This window comes from Myxine glutinosa, chromosome 2 (assembly GCF_964187855.1).
Source record: "Myxine glutinosa chromosome 2, kmMyxGlut1.1, whole genome shotgun sequence".
In the NCBI taxonomy this organism is placed as follows: domain Eukaryota; kingdom Metazoa; phylum Chordata; class Myxini; order Myxiniformes; family Myxinidae; genus Myxine; species Myxine glutinosa.
Window position 1 is genome coordinate 186,410,660 of NC_136262.1, and position 11,352 is coordinate 186,422,011.

Consider the following 11,352-nt stretch of genomic DNA (forward strand, 5'->3'; position numbering starts at 1 on the left):
ATATATTCGAAATATATATCTGTGCAGTGTCTGTCTTGTGTTGTCTTGTGTTGTCACTGAACTACTCCCTCAAACTTTTGTGAAATCGTACTATTCCAACTTGACCCACGGCGGGAGTATGCGCTCCACTGAGTGGCGTGCTCGTTTTGTCTGGTCTGGATATTGTCACACAAATGTCAATTATTATTCCTTTCTACTTATAGACACAGGGCCATAGGGTGGATATCTTTTTTTTTTTTTGATTTCATGACCTGAACCTAGGGATTTGGCAAGATGGGTGTGGGATGAAGCCTTATGACCTCCAAAACATCTTGTTTTTTTTTCACAAGCGATATCGTGGTACGTTACCGAGAACCGCTGCCCCAAAACACCAGTATACACCAATTGTATGTTACATTTGAAATACCCATTTACACAGTAAAAGAACAACACAAACTATATGATGTCATGTTCACATTGGTCTTGGCAGCAATATTTATTAATTCAGACCCCCAAAAGTAGTAAAAATGTTGTTTTAACGACTTGGTAAAATAACATGCTGTTGATGCATTTATCAGAAAGTCATGTTTTTGGACCTTAAAACCTGCATAATTTTAAATTTTTGTACAATATTTGTGATTGGTGTTGCTACTACGATCCATGGTGGTTTACCAATGCTATTTTGAAACTGTTAATAGGTCCAATAAGTGTGTAAGGGGTGATATTTTAACCCATCAAAGACAATTACGCGGCGTACAAGCGAACCAGTGCGCATTGACGTCATGATAAACTCGAGATGGGCTGAACTATAGCCACAATTTGTCTCTTCGGCTTGGTCATGTTGAAACTTGTCCAAAACATCATACAAATAGTGCAGTTATTTCATCCTCTTCAGCATCAGAGTCTTCCTCATCTTCAGATCTGGCGTCTTTATCATCATTCTTATCATCAAAGTCAACATGGCCAGTTATGTTTGAGCAGTCGTTCCTGCCGCACTTGCACAAATCTGTGCACGGAATGTTATTCTGTAGGCAAGTGCATGTAGTTTCGTTGCTGCATCGTGTCTTCTTGCAGCTTCCAGTGCAGTTAGCAAGCTCCATCACGCTGTCTGGTGCAGGTGGAAGTGTCATCCAGTCTATGGCAAGTTCCTCTTCCATCATCCATCCATAGCCATCAGGGTCGGGAATGTCAGGGATGGGCTGCAGGCTCCTCTTGTAAATTCCTGAAATATTGAAGTGATCAATAACATTAAGAATGGAGATATACATATTTCCAAAACAACATCAGAGGTATATCATTAACACTAATAACAGTACAATCATATTATTGGGAAATTCTGTGTAGAGAAACATGCGAAATCCAAAACATCCTGCTCTGACTGAGTGTGGAGCAAAAAAATCTCTGGATCATCTACATGTCATGTTATCTTAACCACTCAACTGTATAGATAGTTACTTCAATTACTCTTTCAAATAGACCTGTTAATTTTGAACATTTACAAAGCATTGTTCTGACATTCAATATTTTGTTTTCAATTCAATAAACTTTCCAAATAATCATCTTCATTAACACATGCTGCACCATATACTAGTACTCCTGTCCAAACATAAATTACAGGTGACGTTCAATATTCAAAGAAACAACCAATTAACTTACCAGCTTGGTAATTGGCTCTCTTGATGTGCTGTCTCAGGGCATCTTGGTTGGGAGGCATTGTGATCTCAGACGTTCTAGCAAGACGAAACATGTTGTACCTGGCCTCATTCACAGTAGTGATATTGTGCTGTTCATATAACTTGCAGACAAATGTCTCCAGTGCTTCCATCATGTCTGGATGTATGTCAAACCGTTCTCCAAGGTCCTTCAAGGCACCGCACAGCTCTGGATTCTTTAGTATGATGTTTAAGGCCTTCTTTTTGCCTTTGCCATAGAAGGCGCTTACACTATCACAGCCAGTAAAACAGTGTAGGCCTATCAAAGCTTGGCTGACATCATCCCCAATGCGATCGTAGATTGCTTTCAAGTCAATTGTCCTAAGGTTGACTCCCTTTCCTGTGTGGAAATATAGATGTGCAGAGATTTGGGGTACTAAGGCTATGCCGATTATGAACACATCTGTATCCGGACTAACGATGATGACGTCATTGCTTGTGTGTGCTGCATGCGCGGCATGGAGGAACATCCGTGTGTCCGCCTCTTCATGCGTCGAATTTAGTGATGGCTCTTCTTTCACTTCAACTACCTGATCTGGAGTGCTGCTTCCTGTGAAGATATGGCATTTGGTTCCATGTGCCAAGAACACTGTAATTCCTCTGAGGTATGCTGTCTTGACCTTACTCCACGTCTCAAACAAGTATTCGATTAGCGACTCCTTGTTGTCACCGTTGGAGAGGAACTTCTTCCATTGTTGAGGAAGGGACTGGCCATATATTTGCATCACTTGAGACCCTCTGGCTGCTCTCTTCTCTCGCTCGGCGTTCTTAATCGATACCTTTCGATAAGTATCGGTTACGAAATGGATCTCACTGGACTTGTTTCCCTCTGCTCCCTTGACAAGGTGCTTCAGTATTTCGTGGGCCAGATTGAGAAATGTCCTTTCCCCGGTGAGTTTGTTGATATTCAATTTCTGTATCATTGCCATACCATCCATTACATACATGCCTCCTACTGGAATATCAACCACAGGTTTCTCTGCCTGACTTTCAAGTGCATGAAGTAGGTTGGCTTTGTTGGTCTTGACGAGGCAGCCTTGCACACTTGCCAAAGGAAGAGGTAGTGGGCCAAGAGAATAGGACATTAACTCTTGAAGATCAATTTTCCGGAACTGCCCGATGACAACAAGCCTTGCTAAGAGATTTCTGTCAGCCTTCAAAGACACATCCTTTCCACGAATTTTCTTTTTCACAGCCTTAGACATGTTGGTGAATGTCTTAAGTTTCAGTTTCTTCATTGAGCCAAACAGGTCGACTGTCTCCGTCTGAAGTCGTTCTTTACATAGGGTGGTGAACTCTGTTTCTCCTCTTTCATATGCTGTGTTTAGATCTTCCTGAACTTCTCTCGTAGCCACCACACCAGATGTAACATGAACCAAGTCCTCTCCATCATATTCAAATGGATTAATCATGCTGTTTGTCATCTCGATTATTTTGTCAACATTAGCTTTGTCACGTAGCATGCGACTTTGTAGTAGATCGGAGCGTGTTGAGCTGTGCTCTTCATATCTGGACTTCCCTGCCATAACCTCGCATTCCCGTGCAATTGACCCCCTCGCGTGGTGTGACCAAATCCATCGGTTAACTGTCCCCTTGCTGGTAGTGAAACCGGTCATGGCCCCCTTGGTCTTGGAATCCCTGTTTGCTGTCTGCTCAATGGTCTGGTCGCAGGCGATTTGGGCAAAAGCTTTGTCGCTTCTCTGGGTAGCGAATTCACCCTCCATAAATTTCTGATGAATGGTGGGATGGGTCTGCTGAACATCTGACATTTCCAGCCAGTATACTGGAAGGTATCTGCTATAATTAATGTGATCATAGGCAAATTTCCATGGAAGCATACATCGTATGCTGGCGAGGTGAACATCCCAGTTGGCTTCTCGTGTCCCTCTAATGAATAGCAAGAGAAGCTCCACCGTCTCAATGTATGAACTCCAGAAGCGAAATGTTGGTTTGGTGTCACTTGCTTCTAAGAATTTGTCAAAGGAGGTTTTGAAGTCTTTGAACTTGTCGCTGTTGAGAATGACATGGTAGTTTGGATCTGGGAAAGCTTCAGCTAAGTTTGACAAAAGTTCCTTCACTCTACCTGCCTCATGTTCTGGAATAGATTCAAAATATGCATCCAGGAGCATCTGCTGCATCGCGTCTGACATCAGCTTATGGGCTCGAACTGCCCTGTTGTAATGCTTGCCGCTGAACACTCCATTCACAGACCCCACTGCAACAATCTCTGACTCAACCAGGATGTCTTGGAGACCACCATCTCGAAATCTCTTTCCAATACAGCCAAGAAAGGACATTGCAGTGTGGAATGCCCCAAGTCGAATTACCAGTCTCTTCATGAACTGTGCATTCTTCCATCTAATGAGCTGTGCCTTGCAATAGATGGCTTGGTCAACGACAATGACGACTGCTTCCAACTGTAACTTGTCGGCGATCTGAACACTTCTCTGCAGTATTGTTAGTACCGTATTCATTTCAGTCGGAGTGGCATCAATGACAGGGAGATACCCTATCACGCTCTTTGGTGGAACTTCAACACAAGACAGTAGTTGGTTGAATCCTGTCCAAGATGGCAGAGTCCCGTCAATGTTGTACTTGGTGATGTGGTATGCTAGGTCTATCGTCTTAGGGTGCTGGAGTAATGGGAAGTACGTTGCTCGATCCAATGGAACGCTGGTTGCGAATGGAGCGGGTCCTTCTTTTTTCCCTCCATAATATGTGGCAAGGTTCACTGCAGGTGGCTGCATCGATCTCTCCCGCGTCCTCTTAACTGTAGTGACTGGTGCTGGTTGTACTACTTCATGGGATTGACTTGGTCGCTGTATTATAATCCCATTGGTATTGTGCGTTGTTCCGCGCCCAGACAATGTCTCCTCCCCGAAGTCATTATTGTCCCATACGAGTGTGACATGCTTGCCCGCCTGAATGATTGATGGAAGAGCATCCTGTCCACGATGTAGTTCTTGGTTAGCCAGTGCAGTGTCATGATTTAAGACGACAGAGTTTGAGACGCAGTAACCAAACCCGTTCAGTAGGCTGATTAATTGGGCTGAACCTGAGAGATGACGTACTGTCATTGCAAGTGACAAATGTTTGGGCATCTGTTTCCTTCCCTTTGATTGGAGGTATATGATGTCCTGTGCAATTGTGAGAATTCTTCTATGTATTGTAGATTCTATCTTTACAAACTCATCAGAATCAGGTTCGTCTGACACTCCCACCATCCATGCAATAAAGTTATAGAGACAGGCAGGTACAATTGCTTCTGCGGCATTTGTTGTCAGGTGCTCAGAGGTTGGGGGCCATGGCATATTTGGCATGATCTCATCTATTGCATTTCTCAATTGTAGCGCAGTGAAGTAGTGTTCTCTAAGGTTATTCTCAGTATGCCCAGGTTGCTTTGGTGGGGTTGGTTCAGAGTCGGATGTTTGTTCTGTCTCTGTTGTGTCATCACCTGAACCATGCATGGTTTCTTGCAACACTTTCTTTTCTTCAACCAGCACTTCAGTGGAGATGTCATTAACATACACAAGGTGTCCTTGGCAGCGCATATACGGGGTTAGAAAGCATAGTTGTGGAAATGTTTTCATCAGTCTTGTCTTGAGAAAGCCACTTTTGTAGTTTGATTCTATTCCGTGTGTTGCTTTGATTTGTTTCATGAACATGTCATTAAGTCGTTTCAGTCTGTAGATTTCCTTGTTGTCTATTATAAGATCCTTGACTGTTGCACAAAATAATGTGTATGCTTCTGAGTAGTTGGAGTCTCCTTGTTGCTCTGCATTAGGTGTTGTTGCTAGCTTGCCTAAATACCGGGTATACTCCTTGTAGCAGCGACCATGGGATTTTACCTCTATCGCAACACAATCGCAGTCTTGAATTTGAAGCAGCAGGTTTGTATTGTTGTTGTCTTTTGCGGCTTGCTGCAATCTTGGTGCCTCAATTGTTGAGCACCTTGTTAGAGGCTCTTTTCTTCGTCCCCTTTTGCCTGTATTGATTGTTCTCTCTTTCTGACAAAGGATGCATATATTAGGCAACACATATTGGGATCTGGCTGAACATTTAGGCTTGCCTAAGCTGGAGTGTAGAGCACGTTTCTTGACTGGTTGTGGGCCTTTATGCACCTTGTCAATGTTGACGTTGATGTCATTGCATGTTGAAGCTGCAATAAATACACATAAAAGAAAACAATTAAAATTATGTGAGTTAAAAATGTCTAGACCTCAAGTCATGGTTAGCCTGACTAGATTCCCTCCCCCCCCCCCCCCCCCCCCTTCCTCAGACTTCCTTTTAAAAATTTATTTGTTTCACCTCGGCCCTACCTCCTTGCATAAATATTGGACAGTTCCTTCAATTCAAAATCGTTCAAGACTACACACAAAATTATTTTACATATACCTCACAAAAAAAAAAAATCAAACTAAGTTTTGAAGCATTGTCATGATTTATTATTCAAGTTATTCAACCTACCAGTATTGGCTGCATTTTCTTCTCTCTTTTTCATGCTGCTTTGCACTCTGCTCACTCGTTGTTTGTCGGTAAATCGTGAATAACACACTTGATGAAACGCTGCATCATGCGGTATAGCTATAGCAGGTATTGTTACCATACTGTTGCCACGTTCGCCGAATTCGTCAGCGTGGTTCTTCACGAAATTTCTCGCAATTTCAGCTTGATCACCTTCTAAATTCTGCCACGTAAGAACAAATTGCAAATATCGCGGCCATGTTATATCACTAAAAGGTATTAAACTTGATCTTTTGGCCGGAGAAATGCACATATAACAGCGTTTCTCGCTCCCACCCTCGTCACCGTCGCTGCTACTGGAGGCCGCCATTTTGTTTTACTCGCAGCCGGAATCCCAGACATCGTTCGTAGCGCGAATAAGCGCGATCCTCATTGGTCAATACATCGAAATGCGTTCGAGGCTAAACGGAGATTTTGGAAATAAAATTATACATTCCAACATTATATTACAGACTAACGTACCAGAATCTGACTTGTGAAAAGTCATGAACATTATTTCTTAATTTTTTCCATATTATCATGCCAATTTGATGCCCACCCGATTTTCAGGTCACGAAATGAAATGAAAAATTGGAACACCTGGCAGTCTACTATCCTTGCACAGAGTATGGGAAATAAACGGATCATCATCAACTATAAACTCATTGCTTTGGATTTGATTAATGGCGGATGAGTGTAACAGACACTCACTCCAAGCATTATGGGATTGTTTTCACAAACTGGTTCAACAAGTAGCGGAAATGTTGGAGCGTGGCGATATTTCTTTCATGGAGGGGTATTTTAATGCAGTGATCTGAGAGTCATGAATGGTAGTTGTTTCGTATGGAGCCTGTGGCTGCTGGTTGCCTCATTTATGGAAGTGCAACTGTGCCGGTGATGCAGTGCCCCCTGTTACCAGTAAGCTGGGACTCATTTCCGACCTCGGAAGGATGACAAGCTGAGTCAACCTACCTGATATTATTTCAATGTCACGACAGGGGCTCAAACTCAAGACCCTAAGGCCTAAGGTCTTAAACCAGCCACCTTAACCGTTAAGCCGACGCCAGGCTTATAAATCGGCATTGATGGCATTTGATTATGGGATCCCAGCATTTGCTTATACGAAAATATTTTCATTCTGTACTTATGTGGAAGGGAGGTGGGCACCTCGGTGATGATGATGTAACTGGAGGTGAGAGGTTTTCATTTCCTCCACCACAAAAGGTGGATGGAGGTTATGTTTTCACCCTTGTCTGTCTGTTTGTCCGTTTTTCTGTCTGTCCGTTTGTGAACAAAATATCTCAAAAAGTTGTGGACGGATTCGGACGAAATTTGGCAGAGAGGTAGCGTATGTGACGAGGACGAATTTATTACATTTTGGTGAAGATCCGGATTCGGATCCGGCTACTAGAATTCTTTAAGTGATTCTTCACCATTGGGAGATCGGGCCAAAAGCGATACATAGCGGGGTATCTCAAAAAGTTATCGATGGATTTGGACGAAACTTGTTGGACAGGTTGTGTGCGTGACGAGGAAGAATTGGTCCAATTTTGGTGAAGATCTGAATATGGATTCGGATATGATAATTATTTAATTTTTAAATGAATCTTCACCATTGGGAGATATGGCCAAAAACGATACATAGCGGGGTATCTCAAAAAGTTATCGATGGATTTGGACGAAACTTGTTGGACAGGTTGTGTGCATGACGAGGAAGAATTGGTCCAATTTTGGTGAAGATCTGAATATGGATTCGGATATGATAATTATTTAATTTTCAAGTGATTCTTAACCTTTGAGAGATAGGGCCAAAAACGACACATAGCAGGATATCTCAAAAAGTTATGGATGGATTTGGACGAAACTTGGTGGAGAGGTTAGGTGTGTATGACAAGGAAGAATCTTCAATTTTGGTGAAGATCCAGAGCCAGCTAGTAGAATTCTTAACGTGATTCTTCACCATTGAGTGATATGTCCAACCAGGTGGAGGTATGCTCTCTACTGAGTACTGTTCTAGTTATCATTGCACTTGCATGTTTAACGGGAGCAGCCTGAGAGGAGGAGAAGAAGGGGGGAAGGGTGGGGGCGGGGGGTAGTGGAGGAGGCGGGTCGATTATATTTTGTGCCGTGGCTAATAATCCCCTCTGTGTGCAGCAGGGTGACATAAACCATTTGCACTGTGGCATGTCACACTGTTACAGGCTAAAATGTTAAGCGTCCTCCCACTCCCCTCCCTCCCCCCACCCCTCCCCTTCCTCTAGCAAGGGGGCGGTTGTGTCCATGACGTGACCCTGGGTACGACCAACACGTATCCAAAATTTGGGGAAGATCAGCCGAGCGCTCTTTTTTGTCTATGATTTTTCAGACATACACATACACGCATACATACACATGCAGAGAATTGCGTTATGTATTGCTAGCAGGGGTAGCCAGCCTTGCTGTCATTGGCTAATGCTGCTGATACAATGCCCCTTGGTAGGTGAGGACAGGAATTTATAACCTGTTCAGGTTGCTAGCGATATCCCACCTCTTCTTCAAGGCTTTAATGTCCACCAATGAATGCTGGCAGACGGGACGCCCAGTTTAACGTCCAGCCAAGGGACGGCTCACACATTGATGAATCGCCTTGCCTGTGACACACAGGGATGACAGTTTATAGCTGGGTCGGGATTCAAACCCAGGCCAGACAGCTTACAGGTGAGTATGCGTACCTGTAAGGCCACCTGCCAGCCCGCTGAAATACTGCATTGGCAGAACCAACGGTCTGTAAAAAGTATGATACAGTGATGATGATAATGATGATATATTTCATCAATTAGCTCATAAAGGTGCTAATCCATTGGATGAGTCGATGGAACCAAGGCAGACTTTGGGAAAACGGGGATGAAAGGTAGTGGAGCGTGGAGGTGCTGAAACTGCACAAAAGTCCAGTGGCAAAAGGTAGATTTTGTACCACAACGATCATTATTATAAAGTCGATTTTAAAAGGGCAGTTGAGCAGCCGGACCATAGCCATGGAGTGATTTTATCACGTCCAAGGCAGTTAGCAATAACAACACACTTGGCAAGGTGTTACACAGCAGGTGATTGTATACCTGTCAAATTGCCGTTGGTGCTTGAGAATCCTCTTTCTTCTATAATGAACGTGCATGCTTGCTTTCCTCTGAATCGAAGTAGGCCACAATTTCCGGTGGAGAGGATTCTTTCGACCTCCAATTATTTAATCCCACGACGTATAGTGAGTGAGTGTGTTGTTGGAGGCCGAGAGGCGCTCGTTTAGTAACAAGCTTGCCTGGGATCTCTCGAGACCGATATTGCCACCCTTCACCAAACCACCCAAGCACAAACTCTTACAAATGAAATTCGATTCAAAATATATTGTTCTTCGATCACATTGGCGACCACCTGCAATCATTCGGAGGCAAAAAAAAAAATTCCAGAGAAAGCTTCTTTTTTTTTTTTAAGCCAGACCCGATGGTGTAATCCTCATCCTAGTATTAATTTGTAATTGGCCACAGGACCCTTGGCATCAACAAGTTCCATATATCAAGGAAACGGTTTGAAATGGAGCACTTCACCACCATCAGAGCATTCAAATTGCATCCGATTTAGTAAGAAATGTGAATTATTGCTCCCAGCTTGCCAGTTGCCTTTTTGCTGCCTCTACCCTACCCCGTTTTGAATCCCGTGTGGGCACCGGGCAACATGCTGCTGGTTAGAACGTCTGCCCTGAGTCCCGAAGGTTGATGCTGTCCGACTCGTACCAAAGATTTTAATAATGGTATGTGCTGCTTCTCTTGTTTGAGGCTCAGCATTTAAAGTGATAGATCACCGACCAACAAGCATATAGTCAGGTTCACTATGTTAACAAATATAATTTCGTTCAAAATTTTGGGATTAGCAAACCTGTACATTTTTGGAATATTCAGAGCATGAGGAATCCGAAAATCAATGTTGGCATTTGCACAGACACCTGCATGGCCGCCATTTTGGATTTTCAAAATGGCCGCCATAAAATACATATTTTGCGCGATCTCGGCTTCTAGTCAACCTAGAAACTTAATTAAATATATGCTAATCCTATGTTTTCTGGGTCAAGGAATCCAATAAAGGCCTCAAAATAGTGCTCAGGATTATAGAAAAGCAACAAACAAAGGTAATTGAAAACCATTGTCTTCATATTTGTGATATAACTGTATTACATGATACATGATATTGCAAGTCCTTTGAAGTTATAGGTTGTTATAGGAAGTTATAGGTGTGGGTTTATAAAGCAAGAAAGCAGCCTTGTTAGTATCAGATTGAACTATAAGTCCGATACACAGGATCTACTAGGTCTACACCGTTCAGGAATATACTTTTACAGATCTTCATCACTGTCCTGAGTGTCATTTTCGCAAAGGTGTCTACGCAAATGTAAACATTAATTTTTGGATTCCTCATGCTCTGAATATTCCAAAAATGTATAGTTTTGCTAATCTCAAAAAATTTTGAACAAAAAAACATAGTGAACCTGACTAATACATCTGTAGTGGGGAAATACTAGCGCAGGCCCTGATCAGCCGAGTCACCCCCAACATCAAAGTTTTTGCAAGGAAACTCATTATTAGTGAAGAAATCGCCCCCGTGTCCAAAGGAAGGGCTTTAGTTTGGCATTTTTAATATGAAATAAGCAAAGCCTCGAAAGAACGAAACCCTTTAGAATTACCTTTTAGGATCCATTAGAATTACCCTTTATAACCCATGAGAATGACCCTTTTATAACCCATTAGAATTACCCTTTATAACCCATGAGAATTTCCCTTTACAACCCATTAGAATTTCCCATTATAACCCATTAGAATATCCCTTTATAACCCATTAAAATTACCCTTTGGAACCCATTAGAATTTCCCTTTACAACCCATTAGAATTACCCTTTCGAACCCATTAGAATTTTCCTTTATAACCCATTAGAATTACCTTTATAACCCATTCGAATTGCCCTTAATAACCCATTAGAATTTCCCTTTATAACCCATTAGAATTACCCTTTATAACCCATTAGAATTTCCCTTTATAACCCATTAGAATTTCCCTTTATAACCCATTAGAATTTCCGTTTATAACTCATTCGAATTTCCCTTTATAACCCATTAGAATTACCCTTTAGAACCCC

General features: G+C 42.5%; 1 protein-coding gene across 1 annotated transcript; it reads right to left on the reverse strand.

The window, feature by feature from the left end:
* Positions 1 to 445: 445 nt before the first annotated feature.
* LOC137422193 (uncharacterized) lies at positions 446 to 5,020 on the reverse strand. Its single transcript, XM_078772077.1, has 2 exons — positions 1,636 to 5,020; positions 446 to 1,201 (listed from the first exon to the last, which is right to left on the reverse strand). The coding sequence occupies exons 1-2, from the start codon at positions 5,009 to 5,011 to the stop codon at positions 840 to 842; spliced, it is 3,738 nt and encodes a 1,245-aa protein (XP_078628203.1). The 5' UTR covers positions 5,012 to 5,020; the 3' UTR covers positions 446 to 839.
* Between the last annotated feature and the right edge of the window lie 6,332 nt (positions 5,021 to 11,352).

Coding starts and splice junctions, on each gene's coding strand:
- LOC137422193 (XM_078772077.1), bottom strand. CDS start 5,011: ATGCCAAATATGCCATGGCCCCCAACCTCTGAGCACCTGACAACAAAT. Junction 1,202..1,635: donor GAGAGCCAATTACCAAGCTG/GTAAGTTAATTG, acceptor TCAATATTTCAG/GAATTTACAAGAGGAGCCTG.